The 20,083-nt window shown below is 36.1% G+C and overlaps 1 protein-coding gene across 5 annotated transcripts in view; it reads right to left on the bottom strand.

Annotated features, from left to right (window-relative positions):
* Window positions 1-3,232: 3,232 nt before the first annotated feature.
* The window catches only part of celsr1a (cadherin EGF LAG seven-pass G-type receptor 1a), a 102,485-nt gene continuing 85,634 nt past the window's right edge, over window positions 3,233-20,083 (bottom strand). For 2 of the 5 annotated variants that reach the window (XM_088645053.1, XM_088645058.1), the window contains 17 exons: window positions 19,495-19,678; window positions 19,183-19,326; window positions 18,774-18,954; window positions 18,227-18,394; window positions 16,088-16,214; window positions 15,494-15,694; window positions 13,095-13,269; window positions 12,690-12,802; window positions 12,480-12,559; window positions 11,452-11,578; window positions 10,903-11,028; window positions 10,602-10,738; window positions 9,575-9,678; window positions 8,286-8,447; window positions 7,238-7,471; window positions 6,600-6,864; window positions 3,233-5,460 (listed from right to left, as the gene is read on the bottom strand). In XM_088645053.1, the coding sequence (XP_088501179.1) occupies window positions 5,433-5,460; window positions 6,600-6,864; window positions 7,238-7,471; window positions 8,286-8,447; window positions 9,575-9,678; window positions 10,602-10,738; window positions 10,903-11,028; window positions 11,452-11,578; window positions 12,480-12,559; window positions 12,690-12,802; window positions 13,095-13,269; window positions 15,494-15,694; window positions 16,088-16,214; window positions 18,227-18,394; window positions 18,774-18,954; window positions 19,183-19,326; window positions 19,495-19,678 (2,556 nt within the window). In that variant the 3' untranslated portion in view covers window positions 3,233-5,432. Of the gene's footprint in view, window positions 5,494-6,599; window positions 6,865-7,237; window positions 7,472-8,285; window positions 8,448-9,574; window positions 9,679-10,601; window positions 10,739-10,902; window positions 11,029-11,451; window positions 11,579-12,479; window positions 12,560-12,689; window positions 12,803-13,094; window positions 13,270-15,493; window positions 15,695-16,087; window positions 16,215-18,226; window positions 18,395-18,773; window positions 18,955-19,182; window positions 19,327-19,494; window positions 19,679-20,083 lie in introns of all 5 variants that reach the window. The other 3 variants (XM_088645056.1, XM_088645055.1, XM_088645057.1) reach the window with 3 other exon arrangements.

The following is a 20,083-nucleotide window of genomic DNA, read 5'->3' as shown; positions in this document are numbered from 1 at the left end:
CATGGTGACTGACATGTCAAAGCCATTTGTAACCGGATATATAAATATAATGTTTCAGTCAAATAAAATGCAAGCATTGCTGAAGAATTTTAAGATATTTTGCATCTCCTCTTTACAGCCTGAGGCCTTTACAGCATGATTACTTAGGAATGCCTTTATTATCGTACAGGTTAATATAAATTCGTTTAGTGAAATACTTGAGATTTTTCTGTCCGGCAGGCATTATTGGCAAAAGTTATTTTGTCTGCACTTTTTAGAGTTATAGTAAAAGGCATTTATAAGTAGTTAAATCTAATACTAAAACAACTTAATTCTTGCTGATGCTGATTTGAAAAAAAGGATGTGAAAAGGGATAACTAAGAAATTGTGCCAAAACAAAATGAATATCATCTATTTCATGGTGGGGCTGAAAATATTTGAAAGTGTTAAATGTCAAGCTTGTTTTAATAGCCTATCCTCACAACATGTTAAACATAGAGATTATAAAGTAACTGTTTCACAGTAAAAGATCACATCTGCAAATAAATCTACTTATTTTTCAGAACGGCAACTACTAAAACCTGGAGACAATTGACTTTAAGGACTGATAGATATGCCTTTGCTACCTGGCTAAATTTGTTACATTCTCTATCTCCCTAAACTACACAAATACAGAATCTCCTGAATTAAACATGTGCTCCAATCTGTGCTGTTTTAATTGTCTATAAAGCAATTCTTTGTGTTAATCCCAATAGATAAATCCTGGCCTGATACAGGTGTGTTTGAACAGACACCATGACCCAAGGGACGGCTTTATTTTTTAAATCTAGGACAGACATAAAAAGTAACAGGAAGTTCCACATTCTGAATCGCATCCTATATTCATATAGAAAACCTGGGAGCATCTCTTCTGGTAACTATGCCCATCCCTTATCAGAAAGTATTTTAATTCTGGGAAAGGGCTGTTTCAACAAGAGCACAGGGCTGGGCTACATCCTGGATATGATACCTTTCCATGGCAGGACATGTACTGTATACACACAGACAGACAGGACCTGCATATCATTGAAGGGTGGAAGAAAACTGCAGCTTCTAGAAAAACTAAGCAAACAAAAGGAGATTATAGAAACTCAAGGTGGTGCATCAATCCATTATCAAACTCAGAACCCAGAGGCTGCACAGACCGCAAAACACAGTGCTGCCCGATAAATACAATAGTATTTAAATTCAAGTTTGCCCTTGAAGAGCAGCAGTTAAAAGTTGAGCAATCAAAAATAAAAGGGTACGATAAGATTTCAACATTTCTAAATTAAAAGTTAAACAATGGTTGGAAAACATTGAATAGCACTGAATCAAATGCAAAGCTGTAAAAATAATGTTCACATATATTCACAAAATTCAGATTTGTTAAATCCCTGCAACTATGTATAAATGTGATAAACTGAATTCCAATATTATTTAGTCATGTGGTAGTTTCACAAAAATGGACAATGGACAATACATTATCGTCTCATATGGAATTCTGAGGGTAGTCCAAAATAAAACATTACTGACCTCAAAAAAAGTTGCCAAAAACTTTAAAAAAATCTATTGGATATCCCAACTGCAAGGTTCTTCTTGCATGCAGTTCAGGCTTTGTATCCTGTGGCATGTACTGTAATACAATTAAACTGGGACACATAATAGTGTCCAAGACATTTAAAGCTAATGTGATGGATGCTAACTTGAAGAGAATGTAAGAATGTTTTACCCAAAAGCACAGCCTGAAAAGTTACTTGGAAGGATAACGCTCACCCATGGGCAGCAATTGGGAATCTTCAAAATCAGGAGACAATGTCTCCGAAGGCTAGAGGCATTTGAGTTTGTCCTCATGAGTCTGAAGTCTGGGGCACAGCTCCATGGCAACAAAAAAAATAAAGACTTGAATTTGCCAAACAGCACCTAATCAACTCCCAAGCTAAATGGAACTATTATGTGGCTGGAATTCGAAACGCAAATTGAAAATCTAGAAACACCCTCACCAAGAGTATTATGAGAACAGAAAAGTGAAATTAATGTCGATAGAAAACATCCCTTTAAAGAAAAATATAATATAAAGGGGGCATTCTTCAGGGTAGGATTTCCTCTTCCCTTGGTCTCTTAGACAGCCTGAGGATGAAATGGTTTATAAAATTTACTTAGATATTTTATTCAAAAATGGGTGTCTTCAGCCACAAAGTTTGACCTTAGACACACATAGACTTTACAACAGCAAACAGATTTTACAAAAGTACAAAGCTTTCATCAAGCCCAATGACCAAATGGTTAAGAATGTGTGAAAAGCAGCATAGACTGGCTGTCATAGTCTCTATCTAGTCTCTCTATCATAGCAGAACATCTATGATATGAGCTGAAGAAAGCATATCACAAGCAAAATGTGCATAACCTGAAAGAGATGGAGAGGTTCATGGAAGAGTGGTCAGATGTCCCTTGAGCAATTTAGTAACCCATTAAAGGGCTACAGAAAGAACAAGGTTCACAAAATCCTGATTGCCATAGTATGATTAATTCTGACAACAAAGCTTTTAAAAACACATGTAATATATTTGACCAATGTATTGTTTATACACATACTATTAAAAGTAACACAAGCCCTTAGTTCAGATTTTTTTACATCAAAGAATATGGAAAATAATATTTTTATCTGAATAGTCATGCTGTATTAATCCAGGAATACATTTGGAGGCTATTGGAATTTTTTGAAAATGATGAAACCTTCAGCATATGTAGCAAAGTAAATCATATTTACAAGCAGACTGTTGTTAAGTACTGAGGGTTAAGCAGCTTTTTCATGTCTGATGAAAAATGTACTATTCCTGTTCACAGATCCTATTAAATTCAATGCATCTAAACCATACAGTGCTGTTGTTAATAAAAAGATTAGTAGAGCTGGAACCTAAAAGTCCCAATGCATTTAAGCATGATTTGCAATGCATTCATAGTTGTGCCTGGCACGGTTAAAAGGGGATTTATAGTCTTAAGTTACTTTACCTTTTAGGGATAATTCTTATGAGAGTTATATAATGTTTCAGTGTGGGAGTAAGAACCTGAAATACAGACAGAAGTAGCTTCTGGTTGTTTTCTTTTTTGGATTGCTTTGTGTTTTCTTAGAAAAACAAAAAAAATACATACAGTAGCTGCTTAATGACAACAGTGTGAACACAATGCTTTGGTGATCAGGTATGTCATTTCTGTAGATAAAAAGACAAAAAGCTTAAAAATTCAAAACTTTATTTTACAATCTTACATTGTTTTCCAGTGTTTTGTAAAACAATAAATATACATATGTTACAAAAATTCCAGTGTCTATCATAAAAATTAAAAATAGTTAAAAAACTAATGAATAAAAATCAAGAAAAAATATACATACACTGGGTCAAAATGTACACAAGAATTGCTGCAAGTGTGTAATATTTACTGGAGGGTTGCAGACTGAACTGAACATAAAGTGACAACTGAAGGTGTTAGACTACATTCAGATCTGTGGTTTTGAAACACGTTCTTTCATGCAGTTCAGGCATTGTCTTCTGTGGCATTTAATTCAATTAAACTGGGCCACAAAAAATGTATTTTCATGGAGGCTGGGTAAGAAACCTTGTTTTTCAGATAAAACATTTCTTACAAATGTAGTTGTGGCTACACAACTATTTAGGAGAAAAGAATGAAACATCCCATTGACTGTACATTTCAGAAAACAATGTTGATAAATTTCCTTTTTAGTGGTAAAGACCCAACATCTTTTTTTTTTTTTACAATATGAAGACTGCAGTTTTGTAAAACATACGGAACAGAATTACACAGAATGCTGTTATCATATTACCACAATGAGTGTGCTACTGTGAAAGATAAAAACAGCAAACGTTTGTATAAACCACAATCTTGTTGTGATAATGACAATTTGGTATGCATTTCCACTTACAAAAACTACTTTCTGGGGAGTTATGAATATTAAAGAAGAACAAGATGTGAATGTATTTAAGACAAAAATGAAACATTCACATGTGCCTGAACTTCTGATATTGTATTGCTCTTAAGCTTTTGGGATATAGCTGCCATATTTTGAAACCAAATAGCACCTCATTTAAATTTAAATGGATGATATCTGATGATAGATCAATTGAATCACTTCCAAAAAGCTGTGCAATGTATTTAACGAGTCATCATAACAGGTAAGGCATTTTTGTATTCCTTAATGAGTGCTTTGCAAACAGCCTGAGGGTAATGAACAGCCACACTTCACAAAATGGCCTCAGACTCCACCTTGGCAACAAGGGCGTATTTTCTTCTATGGAGCACTGCACCAGCGAATTCAGAACACCTCCACTTTAAACACCTACAGCTGTACAAAAACTTGACCAAAACTTTTTATTACATAGAATGGTCCATATACACCCATTACTATTGCTTTTATTTAGTTGTCAGCTGTTTTTAAAGTACCTTAAGGCAACAGATGAATATTTGGCTTATATGTGAGTATTAAGTTCCAGACTTTGCAATTACATATACCACCATCCTTCAAAATAACTTCAGTGGAGCTACTCGTTTTCCATATCCCACATTTTCCATCACTAAGAAGGTGTGTAAATCCCTTAAAATTTTCACAATCTTCTGCCCACAGAATTCCGAAAAAAAAAACCCTCTCTGATTTCATTGTCTGATGAGGGTGCAAAACTCCAAATACTTCCTCATTAAAACAATTTAATGACTGTAAATCATACAGCACAGCAACTTCAAGTACAATTGTGCAACCAACAGTAGGAGATTCATTTAAGTACAGAAGCTCCTGTAGCAACACATGCGAAGTACAGTATAGACGCTAGCTTTTCTTTTTCTCCTAAGAAACGGATATGATAAAAAACAGGATAAAAAACATATCTACAATTTTTTTTTACATAAAATGCATTCATTTAAGACTGTTTCTCTCTCCCAAAGCCAGAGACAACATGACACATTGGTGTGCTTTGCAGTTCACTGGGGCAAGGCTGCAGTGTGTCACAGAAACCCTCAGTCATCATTAGCAGACTTTACTGAGGTTCTTTCAGTAATGCTTCAGCGTTGTTAATGTTTCTGCTTCCCATCACAGATTTGTTTACCACAGTCAGCTCCTCGGATAAACAATAGCAAAGTAGTATCGCCAAGTGACAGCAGCATGGGGCAGCACACCGATGTCGTTTATTAAGTGATCGCTTCCATTGCCTCGATCCACCTTGTTGCATAGTGGCTTTTTACTTCCGCTTATTGTTTGGCACTGTTCACAAATACACCATGACAAAACCTCCTGCTGGTGCAGTCACATACATTCCCTTTTCTAGCAGGTAAAAGTCTGCAGTAATATTCTTCTCCATAGGAGCTGATGCAACAAAGTGTCTTGTTCACAGGAAGAGGCTTTACTTGAGCCGAGAATGGGGAGTCCCTCATGAGTGTAATACCCCCTTAGGGTTCCTGGTGAATCAGATTGAAGTTTCATTACTTCCTCTGGGCAGGAGAGAAAAGAGGAAAAGTAGACATGCAGGATTAGGGGGATGCAGTGGCAGGCAGGCAGGCAATGTCTGACTTGACTGAACAAATGCAATCGTTTAGTAAGATGTCATGCAATGTGTTTAGACACGTTCTGTTAAACTAGAGAGAATATCTTAGAACTCTGAATGGAGCACGCAATCTTTTCAGCGAGTACACAGAGTTTCCGCATTTTCCCTTTTTTTTTAAATTACTGCAGATTTTTTAACCTGAGATACTCATTTCTCCATTTACACTTCAGACGGCTTGCACAATGGGCCGAAGGAGAAGCTCTGTAATTTCATATGATGGGTTTCAGTTTATTTCTTGCCAAATGGCACAATGTGCATTCTATTCTAAACCCGCTCTGCTTTTCATCAAAACAAACAGGGTTGATGTAACTCTATATTGCTCTGAGAATCACTACAGGAAAATCACAGAACTGTTCTTTGAAACAAAAAATTACAAATCTACAAAATGTTAGTTTTTTAAACGCTCATCACATTAACGTTTAAAAAACAGTCGTTGCTTTTTAATTAAACATCTGATTAAAGCTATGTGAGCTTTCAGCTGGACAAAAAAGGCTGACAGGTAATCAAGTTTACAAAAGGCAATGATTGCACGGTTAAAGACTATGCTCTCAAAGGCTAATTTTCTAACAATTAAGTGTACTCATAAAAAAGTGTACTCTCAAAGTAGGAGAAATCATTATCACAGTAAAATTTAAAAGAACCAAGAACATGTCAAAGTATAACTGGAATATTGATACAGCTTAATCCTACACTATCAAAAAATGCATTCAGCCAAATAATTGTCAACCCTTTGCCTGTGAAGTGAGAAACATGCAGACAAATATGAAGGCCAGAAATAATCATGCACATTAATATATGTATTCTCTCACTCATGCAGGTAATGTATGGTCTTACTAAGCATGCAGATTTATCTGAATATATAAATTAGTACAATTATTGACACCTAACTAATACAACCTGTATTGCATTATTTCAGAGTTAGCCATATGTAAGTTGTGTGTTTTCACAGCAGCACAATATTTGATGTGAGGGCCAGTGCTATCATGTACTCACTCCGAGTCCGACGTGTCTCGGTTTATTGTGCCTGCTCGGACATTCATGGCCACTCCATTCTGCTGCTCTCTCAACTGCTGCCTGGCTGGCTGCTTCACAAGGACATTACTGCCAGCGGCTGGACGGATGCCTTCACTCGACCCTATGGACGAGGTCCGCGATGAAATTGTCGGTGGATTGTAATCGGATAGCTTTTCTCGAAGACGGTTTTTCATGTTCTTGTCTGACAGAGGTGGTGGGTAAGTGATTTTGTTTTTCAGGATTCCTGCAGTTTCAAAGGAAAACAAGAAGAATAAATCAATGGCAATTCTGGCACAATACTATTTAAAACATACAAAGCAGCAGGGTAACGATAAGTAGTATTATCGTTCTTATGTACTGGCAATGAATGTGAACACCTTATAATTTTTTTATAATGCGAGCTTAAAAACATTGTAGGAGAAATCTTATTTTAACTCTGGTCTGGTATCTGTCTATATGAAAAGACTGGTAATAACATTCTTAAAAGTCATCCAGAGAGTGATATCAAGAAAAAAAATAGATTATATATTTTATACATCTTAAACATTTTCTGCACTTATTGAATGCTGAATTTGAATTTGAATCGTAGGAATCTTTCATGAGAAGGCTTGGCTTGCCTTTTCTCTGCTCGGGTTGGTGATTGGAGTTTGGCTGGCTTGCTGGTACACTCTCTTTCAGTGGTTCTTTCTCTTGTGGCACCTCCCCAGTGTGGTTCAGTTTGTTTTCCTGGTGTAGCTCCACATTCACTTTGGTCTCCACCCTGAGCTTTTCTGTGGCCCCTGGGTCCTCACTGTCACTGGCTGTTGCACACTCTGTGGGCCAGTAAGGTTTTACATGATTGGGAACAGCATCTACAAAATCACATAAGGAATGGCATGAGTGATCATTACTGTTAAAAGTACATTTTTACATTTTTTAGCCTGTGTAGTTTGTCCACTGCAGAAAAATTAATAATAAATACCATTCTTAGATAATGAATGTGAACAATATTCATCTATCTTGTTTAAAAGCAGATGACACAAAAATGTATACTGATCAGGCTTCTTCTTTCAAGGATGTCTATTTTTTTTTAAATCAACAAATTGACAAATTACACAGTTAAGTGTTGCAAGATTTCAGCTCTCATAATAATATGAAGAATAACACAAAAACCTGAACAGGCTCACATACAACACATGCAGTTGGTATTGGTATTGCAAGAAGTGATGTATTACAGTATTTTGGTTAAAAAAAAATAACTTCAAAAAGCTATTTTCCCATTTAAAAATAATGAATTGGCAATATCTTATATAATTAATTCATATCTAAGATTAGTTATCATGACAATGAACAATTATTAACCACACTAAACAGAAATAGGACATGCAGCACACAATGTGATTTGTGAGCAGTGACGATTTAACAATTGAAGACAGAGTGACTCAACCACCTTTGAGCAGATTCTGACTTAACAATTAACTGTGTATTAATTGTTTTCTGAATTCCCAAAGAAATTAATTCAATATTATAGTGGAGGAAAAGAAACTGACCACACTATGTGATTTGTCTCATGATTTAAACATTTCTTTGAACCATTCAGAAGCACACAGGAGTGAAACGTTTTGTGAAAAAGGAAATTTAGAAGCTGCTGTGTTACTACTCTACTCCTTCTGCAGCCTCTCTTACCTTTAGGGGTGCTGTGCAGAGGCTGCCTCTCATTATTTTTCGGTGTGTTTGGATTCCACCTCGGCTTCACATCCACCTCGTCATCTTCACTGTCTGAGGAGTGGGAGGACGCATAAGAGCTGCTGTGCTCATCCACTGAGAGCTCGCTGTCTGAATCAGAATCTGAGGATTACAAAAACAAATCAAATCTCACCCTTGGCTACACAGACATTTTGAACAGTAGCAGTGGAGCTAATTGAGCTTCTGTGAAGCCCACAAGATAGGAGAGAGAAGAATGTACGGGTTAAGGGTCAGAATAAATTGATGAATGTAATGATTTTTATTTTATCTAAGAATAGTTCTACAAAATCCTTATTTCATCTCTGAGATTAAAAAAAAGAATCGTTAACTTTTAACAATTTTATTGGAGGCTGGTATTTTTGTAGGAAACAGCTTTTATAGGATAATAAATTCCTGAAATTAACAAATAAAATTTACTGAACAGCTGTAGTCTGGAATTCCATGAAAATATAACCAACATCTATTCTAATTATAAGCAAAAGTGATGCACATAAAATACAAAAATATGTAAACAAATGAGGTCACTTGTTGGACTATGAAGAAGAAATGAAATCAGTGTAATGTCCATTTTCTCAATTTAGTAAATTCTGTGATAAAATGCTAATTAAGATTAATATTAATGTGTATTTAAAAATGTTTTTTTCTGTAGATTTAAGCTTTCAGGACATAAGGAATATTGATATATTCTTCATACAAGACTGACTATACCAATGTAATAATTTACATTTAAACTCTGGTCCATCTCTGTGGAATCAGGAACATTCCACAACACCAGGAGGTTAAAATGTATTTCCCTTCTCAACCAGATTTATTTTACAACTAATTTGAGTCTTCATCAGATCTGTTTACATTAAAGTAAAAGTTGTCCGAAATTCTACCTATCCTAGTGGTTCAACCATTTGAACACCACTGTAAACGAGTAAAAGAAAGAAAGTCATGATTTTTACATGAACACTACTTGCCATTAATTTGCTTTATAGTTTTCACATTAACAAAGCAAGGGAACAGCACTTTCAAATTATAGTGGGTTTTAGCTGTCATCTGTGGGAATTCAAGAATTCACATAACCCAAACTATATCAGAGAGTGCACAGCTAGAATGCAACTATATCTAGAATGCATAAATGAATGTTTGAAAAAAAAGAGAATGATGTTCTGCTTGAATACTAGGAGAAATAAGCATGATACGACTAAATCCAGGAGCTGTGTAAAACAGAAATTCAGCCATACCTTCATGCTTGGTTTTACTGCGGTGGAATATAGATGAATCTCCTTCAGGGAGACCCACTCTTGCTGTACTAGAAGATACACTTGGCTTTTGCCCAGAGTCATCCCTAATACCAAAAAAGAGAATATATCCTTTGATTATACAACATATATCATGAGAAGAAGACAGAACATTTTACAGCAGAAAAAAACCCTTTCAATTCAATATTGTTCACATTGTTCACAGTGTCTCTTGCCTGTCTAACAGCTGAGAATTCAGGATTAGGCTAAACTGGCAACAACATGCTCATGATGGTAAATACTACTTTTCCATCACTTCACAGCAGAATATTCCCCTTTGGGATACAGCAGGAACTTTGTGCTATCTGAATGGATATTATATAGCAGACGTCTTTAGATGAAGAAATTTGCTTCAGGCATTGAAAAGCATTCCATCAACTGGCCTGATAAAAGTAGATTAGCTCGAACTGGAAGAGAGCCAGTTAGCCAGAGGTAAATATATATTCTGGCTAAACAAAGGGCTAGTGCTTCTGTATATTTTGCTTTCTTCTGCTTCATGTAAAAATGTTAATTGTAACAGGTGTTTTCCAAAGAAAAAGAAACCCCAAACCTTTACACAAAGACATTCTAGTTTGTTGTGGCATGAGATCTTAAGCCATAGTAAAATTAGCTTACATTTAATAAGACTCAAGCCTGTTTACTTATTCAATGTAAACAGCAAACTCTACATCGCTAACTAAAGGGTTAATAATGTGAGAAGTCTATCAATTCATCACACAGTGGTGCAGAACCACTTTTCCTGGCAACTCTTTGAAAAGTACAATGCCACTGGCTTACTTTAGAAAGTGAATGTTCAAAGGTGTCCAAAGCATCTAACAGGAAACATTGCAATGAAATGTATAGGGCAAAGTAGACTGCAGAGATAGGTTTGCAACAGGAATGGTTCTGCAACCGGCCGTGCAGTTAGTTATGTTAGAAGTGAATTGGAAAATGAAAACGTCAGAGCGCCATGCACCCATCACCTGATTACCTGAGCATATAAGCAAGATAGCTACTGTGGCTCTTGGCTGACCTGACAGTGCTCTCGAGCGACACAGTGGACTCTCCAATAGGCGTCCGGTACAGGTTTGGCTCTTCCGTGTACGTGTTGTTACAGTTCAGAGATCGCTAAAAAGAACAAGCCATCAATATGAAACAGGCATACCTACGTTGCAACACTAAAAGCAAAAACATTGTGTAATCTTTAGCTTTGCTGTTTAACATAAACACAGCACATGTACAGTATGTGAAGTACAATTAGCTTTCCAAACGAAAAAGTATCTGTAACTTACCGTTAATAGAGAGGCTCGTGTTGTACTAGATTCATCAGGTAATGATTTCTTTGCAGTGAAAACGTTCTTTAAATTTTTTCTCACTTCTTTATTAAATATGCAGTGGAAGAAGAAAATGAATATACCCTGCAAAGGAGATGAAGATTGTTAGTATAAGACTGTACCCTTTTTAAATGTATTCTTGTACAGATTAGTTGGAAGCTGAAGGTGACCTGAATCTCAGCAATGCTGTAAAGCTAACGGTGTCCACTGCAGGCTTAATGAAGCTAAGCTGGAAAGTTAACAAAATGACAACGAAATCTTATTTCGCTGACTGTCTATGTCAGTTCTGAAAAATAAAACGTCTTCCTGCATTCCTTGATTTTATTTGCTAATGATGATTCCTTATTTTTTTACTTATAAAAACATTGCTTTAACACTAATTCAAACTCTGTGAAATAGGTCATAGGGTAAAAAATGAGGGGAACTCATCAATATTTTATTGAATCCATAGCTTTAAGGCAGATCTTTATAGTTTAGAATTTCAGAGAAGGATTGTATTTACAGCACCTGGAGACAGCTGAAGATGGCAAACAGGTAATGGAAGGTCATGACATGACTGTTGACTGCCATCAGGCCTAGCAGCCAGGTGGCACTGATCAGCAGGAGGAGGACAAAAGCAGTGCGCAGAGCAGAGCTATAATAGAACAAACAAATCATTCCCACATTACGTAAACCTTTTAAATCCAAAACGTTTCACACAAGACCAGAATTGTTTATAAATGTATCCTTCGGAGATGTGCTTCAAATGTGTGAAAAATAAGAATTCAAGAAAAGCTAAACAATTACATAAATGCATTTACAGCAGGCTTTGCCAGTTCTGAAATATAAAGTGCAGATTGCTGGATCAACTGAAACCATCCTCTACATTACACTGAGTTTTCACGTACAGTTCTCAGAGGTTATATCAGCAGATCAGTAATAACCTCACGCCTAATGTTGATAATAATACAATTAAGTACATAAGAAAGGAATTAAGTGAGAAGGCCACATTTGTCCATTAATCATTAATCAAATTACAATCAAATTAAGATTTTTTTAAAAGTTTCCTACAGTTTCATTAACAAAAGTTTCCAGTTGTTTAATGTTATTACTGCTGCATTTGAAGTGTTCAAGGCATTACCTATAAAGTATGGGGGATCATCTTTGTCTTTGACTCTAATCTTTATTCCTTCTGAGCTCTGAATGCTCTGCTGAGGTAATTATTTACTTTTCAAGTTTTTATGTTGTTTAAAGATACCTATACAACATTCCAGATTGCACAGGTTGAGGAACAGGACAGCACAGCCTTAAATGAAAAGCAACTATTAAAGACAGAAGTTTCCAAAGACAAACCATGACTAAGCTAACTCAATTGCCACATCACACATGCTGTAGCTAGCCTGTACTGTAATTTCCCAAGAAAATGTAATGATTTTACATTGCGAATTAATATTATGTACAATGTGAACCAAACTTGACTTCAACAGAGTAGTAAATTACTAAAACCACATTTGCCTTCAAGTGAGTGTCCTGTTGATGCATGCTATTGTACTCACATGACTCCCGTCTTCTCAAATGTTCGGTGCTTTCTTCCACAAGAGGCCTTTGCAGCTAATATAAAGATCACAATGTTGACCTGTGAATGAAGACAAACACACAAACATGTTCAGATTTCACTCCTTTATACAAAAAAGAACATGTATTTATTTTCTTTAAATCTTCTTTGAAACAAAGGGATAAAAACATTAAATATCCAAGACACTCACAAGCACTACAATGGAAATGGGTCCTGCAAAACTCCATATTAGGGTATCGTGAACAGACAGCCAGCAGAAGTCAGGATTACCATAACCTTGTGGATCCAGGCCTACAGCAAGACCTGTTAAAACAAAGACGAATAGCAGTGCCTTGCTTATGAAAGAAAAAAAGTTTATGTTAAGAAATTTCATCATAATCTCAATCTCAAGTTTGGGCATGTGCCAGACATTTTATACCAACAACTAGTGCCACACTAGGTTATGAAAATCAACACACTGAATAGTCCTAGAAAAGATGACTTTTTGCTTTAGATATGTTTACAACATTTCATTTTGATTATACTGTATATCTCCCGATGATGTCACCTCCATTTAAAAAAAACAGGATTTTGCCTGTGATTGTATATTGCTTACCTGTGATGATGGCTGGTATCCCCCAGCCAATGGCATAGTAGAACCTCATGTGTCCATGGTTTATGTTTCTCACTTCAGTAAGCATGCGGTAGATGTGAAGTCCTTCCACAAACATCCACGCAAAAGTACACATATAGAAATAGTGCAGTAGGATGGCGATCACAGTGCAGACAAACTGGAACAAGCAGAGACAGTTTTTCAGGACACACATCTATACCTACTCACTACAGAAACAATTAGCACCACACCTATAAATGTGGAGATACACCATTATTTCACATAATTTGATACAGAAATTAAAAAAAATACAACAGGGAAAATCCCTATACTTAAGTCATATCTATAGAAAAACTGCAAGGTGACCATAAATCTTTGTATCTTTCAAAACTGAATATTCATTTGCCCACTAAAATTTCAATGAAGAAACTAGAGAAGGTGGCTTCCCCAATTATAATCTGGGTTCTTTTGTAGAACTAGATTTTCGTTGTGGTTTCTTCCAAATATTATACATTTACCTTCAGGTGCCTTACGAGTCTTACTACATAGCAACACCAGTTTGTGCATGTTTTCAGATAAATCTGTAAAGCCCCATGGTGTACTTAAAAAAAGCAAATACAGAAAAAATGTCATATCATTAATCAACTGAACAATTGATAATGTACAGGGATTTAGAGCCACTCCCTAAAAGTCCATTATTGCCTGACTAAAACTAATAGAGACTAGGCCAAGCGCCAGACACCCTTGAAATATTTGTGAGTTGTGATTCGGACACTTTTTTAATTCTGGGTAAGCAGAAAATGAATCGTTTAGACTGTCCTCGTAAAAAAAAGCAGACTAAAACTTCAAACAGCCTTGTCTGTCATACACAATAGGTAATTGTGGACTTAATTTTGTAATGTTTTCTAACTCTGCATTCATGTGTATATAACAGATTCTGTTATACATTTCCCAGTGGTAACGTAGTATATTATTCCTAAATTGACACAAATAAACACAAATGTAATTTGTTGAAGCAATTGTTTCATCTGTAAAACAGTTCTTCCATAATCTTTTGAAAAACCTTTGTGTATTGAAATGACATGTAAAACTGATGAAAAAAATGCACAAATAAGCCTTTGTATTGCAATTGTATATCCTGATTCTTTTTAAATGCATTGTTCCCCAGGAACACAAAAAGCAAGCAATACATTAGAGGTTCCATTTTAAAAAACTCTGAAATTAAGATGAGCAGGTTGCTCCTAAAAATGTGCATACCATGTCTATTGGCCTTCTTTCAGCAACAATTCTTTTCTAACTGTAATATAAAGAATCTTATTTAAACATAAAATGTTAGTTAATGATATTTTAGCAATACTTTAAGCTTCTCTTTTCTATTTCCTGTAGAGAAAACACAAGAAAAGTGCACTGACAGATACAATCTCAATGTTGATATATCTCCTTCATGTCAAGTAGGCATCTGTCATGATGACTTTTTAAAGTGCTGAATGCTATCAAAGCTCTCATCTCTGAAGGTTATTCTTTGGAAATTCCTTCTTTGAAAACATAACCCTACTAAGGTCCTCTTTGGCCAGCCATAGGCAAATCAGAAATATTATTAAGTACAGTATTTTCATTAGACAGATACAGCATATCAGCCCTTCTCTTGAAATGCTTATTCACAAAAGAAAAAAAAAACTTTCTACACAAAGTAACTAAAGCTGCTTTTAAACAAATAGCAATGCAGTGACATTAACATTGGAGAAATGGAAATAATTCCTGTGGATTATGACTTGTTCAATAAAAAAAATAAATCAAATAAAGCTGTACATGATTAAGGGTGTATGATGTACAGCCAATATGGTATTTTCCTTTTATTAGGAAATAAAAAAACCTTCTACTGAAGACAGTCTAAACCAAGTAATTGTAATGCAATAAATAATCCATTTCTTAAGCCTGGTTTCAAGGCGATTTAGCAGATAAGCCTAAGGATAGGTTTTCTAGTTTCCTCTGAACAACACTGTTGATTCTTAAGCAGATGAAATTTCTGAAGACGATTGGCAAAGTGTTCTTTACAGTTAAATGTATAATTAAAAAAAAGTGCATGCATCTGGATGAAAAAGGTGTAGTAAACTCTTAAGATCACAAGACTTTCTTGTTGCACAAAATGAAGTTTCATTGGCCAACCAATATCGCTCTTATAATATGATCTTATCACCCTTAGTTTTCTACATTCCACTGCTTTTTGAACAGGTAACTTCCTGCACTTCTAAAACTATTGTATGATATGCACAAAGACACAAAGCTACTGCAAGTAAAGGTACACTGTGTTATTTATTTCTTAACTGTAAAGCACCCTGAGGAGAAGCAAATTCTGACTTTTGTTTTGGTCTTGATATGTTCATTTTATGCCAGAGACTTACCGGATTGTCCGTTTGATTGATCCCTATGAGGAAGACAAGCTCAGAGAAGAAAAGAGCCCCAACTAGGTTCTTATGGATGTTGTGAAGATTAGACCTCAGCTTCCTAATGATGACCAGTAGCAAGAATGTCACCAGTAAAGCCACAAGAGATATGGCTATAGTAGTGTAACTGACAATCTTCAATGGCAGTACTTCTCCATACTGTAAAAAAAACAAATATATGGGGAATATTTAAAAAGCAAAGATTAAATCTTTTCTCAGAAACAGGAAACATCATTAATACTCTGATCTGTTATAATTATTTATGTTTTTTAAAAATTAATATCAGTTAACATGAAAAGGTGCCAAGAATGTATGGCAAATGCAGATTTAAGATTCTGTCCCAGACAGGCTACAGCAGGTTCAGAGGAGAATTCCTTGAGTGACTGCACTGCAAAATAGGAAAGATCATTTAAAATGTGACTAAGCATGAAGTGAATTAACATGATAATATCAGTAGGATATTACAACAATAGGCATATAAATAAATAAGGTTGAATAAACAATGTCATTTCAGAATTACAAAGGTACTTTTATTATGGAAGTATATGGTACCTCTCGTTTCGAGATGTCCATGAGCACTGCAAAGCTGGTCATGTGGTTGCATTGGCAACTAATATGAGACTGGTTCCTAGAAACAAGCTCACAGCCCTTTGAGGACCAGCCCCCAGTCCCACCGATCCTGAAAAAATACAAAAGAGCAATGGTATCAGCCAGCCAGGGATAGGATCCACCTTGTCAAAGTGGCTGATTAATGTTTTCAATGTGCACTACTGAAAAGAACAAGCCTGAGACCACAAGGTAAATTCCTACCACTGGCTGCATCATTTAATAATTTATTATTTAAATAACCTATTTGCTGTTCATTTGCTAGCTATTAAAAGACCTTACAGTTACCTTTCTAAAGTATCAGCAGCATTAATAATGATCATCATTCTAATTCAGAACTAGTGAATAAAAGTTTATTTAAAATTAAAGCAATGGAAACAAAAAAAGATTAATCAACATTTGCTCAATATTTCCATCTTAACTGAAGCAGTTCTGATCAGATAATTAATTGGAGGTTTTTTGGCTTAAATACTGCATAGTGAATTATATCTGACTTATATAAATGTATGAGAAATTGTACATATTTTAAATTAATTTTAAAAACCACTACGAAAAAAATCACCATTCAGGAATTCTTAGCGGAGTCATTTGTTTCTTCAAGCTTACTGACAGTTTCTTCAAGCTTACTGACAAACTATACCAGGGCTAATAAAAGTATTCTGAAGCAATGAACAACCCTAAATATTTTGTAGTGAATTTTAGTGAGTGAAACAAACTTTTTTTTAAATTCTGGACTAATGCACCTAAATATGAAAGACGTGTAAGAGAGTGATAGGTTCAGACAAGATCTTATTTGCACCACATTCCCCAGAAAGAAGCGGGGATTGATCTCCCTTCCTCTATCACCCTACATGTTGGTTGGCAAAAAGGGTTAGGTATCAGTTAAGATCAGGAAGTGGACAGTGCAGAGGTCAGTGCGTATCTGATATCTAGGAAAAGATAATCTGGTACAGTGCATAACGAACACCTAAAATGAGATGGATGACATGAATGTGATAGCAGAACAACCTACATAATAAGAAGTAAGTAACCCCCTGAAAGTTTACCTTTTTACCAGAAAAATAACATGATCTCTGTAGTGGAATGATGTCAATTCTTGCAGAAATGAACTAATACAGAAAACCAGTTATTGTGCTTGTACTGACCTTAGAATGCTAGATTATGATCTTGATTAATATAACCCTATTCAGTCTTCAATTATAAAATCATTTTTTAATTTGTCAAGAATATTGCAAACTATGATTTTTCTCATATGAACAATACTATTAGCATTATTTACAATCTGATGCACTTCTTGCAATTTTGTTTTCAATAAAATTGAATTTAAAAATGACAACTGATATTTACAGAAAGCCTGAAGAAAAGCCATTCCACTAGTGAATCCACCATTTCAAATTGAAACCAATTTTTGAAAAAGTGTAATTATGTTATCTGCAAGCGTACCTTAATCAAAATGTGTTACTTCTTTCTGGGATGTCCTTCCTAAGAATTTTCTAATTATATCCGATTCTCTAAATAGTGCTAAATAGCACAATACCTTCAAACCACATTTAAGATAATGTAATTCATTCCAGAACACAGAACAACTCATTGAGCCAGAACTCCAGCATTCAGTAGTGTTAAGCAGACTAAAGAGCATGTTACTCCTTGTTTGGATGGACCACTGGTCCATCACTGGAATTGCCCCCAGCAATGCTGGTCCCTACTCATATCGCTGGGTGGACTGGAGCAACTGGGGTAACATCCCCCGCACAAGGCTGCAACAGCAGTGTCTGCACCCGGGTCATGAACCTGCAGTCAGATATACATCCACAATCTTACCCATTAAGCTAAGCTACCACCACATATGAACTATACGATGAAATAATTAATTAACGTTACGCCTATTCTCAAACATAAATTATACAGATTACAACATATTATAAAACAACCACCTTTAAATCGGAAAAAAAGAAGCACTGTATGAATCTCCACCCTCAGTCTGACACTTAAATTTAAGATGACAAATTCTTCAGTTGTTGAACCTTTCAGGACTGGAGACGAGTCTGCAGAGGTGCAGCACTTTAACAAAAATGAAAGACTTACGCAATGGAATGGTTCCAGAAGACACACACAGGCTTGGTCCTCTCCTCCGTCTCCAGGAGGTTGTAGTCCATGGTGATTGGCATCTCCAGTGGAATGGAAAGAGCGCCCCCCTCACAGTGCACTGTGGTGCTGACTATCGGGGTGTTAATGACTGGCCGGTTGGGAAGCCTAATCCAACACAGACAAAGAGCACTTCTTTAAATTCTGCTTATCTGGCAAATTGTCAGGATGCTGTCTCCATAGGTTTTGAACCGAAACAGTTGAAACATACAACTTAAGCTCTGAAAGCCTTCAAGAAGTACACCATGTCACAGGGTTTCAGTAAATTTACTTTATCTATATAAATGTTTACATCTGCAGTCAAATTGTTATGACACATTATATGTGCAAAACCATAGCCCTTTCCCTGAATATTTGATCAAATTACCATACCAAAGGCTGTAGAATCTCTTTTAAAAATGAGTAAGCAGTGTTAAAAACGATATGAGAAGTCTCATTTTCTAATTAGAGTAAGCCACTCTAGGGGTAGCGCCGAGAACTACATTACCTCAGGCTCCTGCGGTCAGGGTCAAAGTGCTCAGGCAGAAGCTGTCCTAGAGATCTGTAGATGATCACCACAGCAACCGTGTGTGGGCTAGCACCTTCAGTATGACGTTTCTTTTTTAGGGGAACCGCATCGTCATTTTCATCAAAATCTCTCTGGCTAGACGGTTGACTTGTGGGCTTTACTAGAAGATATGAATAATAGAATGTTGACATTTATGCATTTAGATTAACATGACTGACTTTAGAATTGAATAGGTCAGAAGAAAATATATGTCAAGGTATACTGATGGTGTAAGTCAAGAACAGTGAGCTGTACGGCAGACTCCTCTTTAAATGGATATGGAGATGTTCTTTGCGAGGATGCTTGCTGTAATAAATTGCATTTCAGTAACATAAAAATAAATGTTCACCTTGGTTTTCTCGTTGCCTGAAAATGGCCTCTGGAAAATGAACGGTGGACTCCAGGTCTTTAGGATAGTCTTCACGGATCTCCGCAAAGTGAGGCAATACAACGCTGTCCGGGCTTGAGTTATCCAGGAAATCAACAGCAATAACTTTGAATGGAGAATTTACAGAAAGAACGTGTGAAATATACCTACTCACTATTTTATCTCTTTGTACACTAAAACCAAATGCAAGTGAATTGTGTAAAAACTATATTAAATTACACGAAAAATATCCTTAGTCATATACAATACATTAAAACAATGACCTGAACTTACTCATGTTTGGAGTGACTATGGTGAAGGGTTTGAGATAGGTCTTCCTCATGTTCTGTGCCACTGTGCTGGCATACTCCTCATAATGTTTCAGGAGATGAGCGGTGCCACCCTCTGTACGTTGGATCTGCTCCCAGTGGACTTTGTTGCTAGGGTCCAGGATGGCACTGCCAGCTTTAATAATATTCTGCAACAATAAAAACACGCAAATCTCAGCAGAACATGGACAAAAGCTCTGCTTTGGTTTTCGTAGAGCAATGGACTAATTCTTCTTGACACCTGTGCTTTCTGGCACAGCCTTGAAATCAGTTCATGGACCGGTGCAGTCATGGTAAATGATCAGCAGCACAGGTCTCAGCAATGCTGGCAGAGCAAAAACCCACGCAGTGTCTGCCAGAGCCACTGGTACTCTGCCCGCAAACATCAGGTTCTGGAGCCGTTACTGAGGCACCTTAAATACAGGAAGAACAGGGGCCATTGGCACCTTGTGTGTAATATAGCATCAGAGTCAGTGCCAGGAAAACATGGAGGCAGGTTTAATCCAGGCCTTATCACTCAGAACAAGTATATTAGTCACTGCCTGCTGTATTAC

This window comes from Lepisosteus platostomus, chromosome 9, assembly GCF_059453375.1.
Source record: "Lepisosteus platostomus isolate fLepPlt1 chromosome 9, fLepPlt1.hap1, whole genome shotgun sequence".
NCBI classification, from domain to species: domain Eukaryota; kingdom Metazoa; phylum Chordata; class Actinopteri; order Semionotiformes; family Lepisosteidae; genus Lepisosteus; species Lepisosteus platostomus.
The sequence above is the reverse complement of the archived record's forward strand: the minus strand, read 5'-3'. Positions and strand labels throughout refer to the sequence as shown.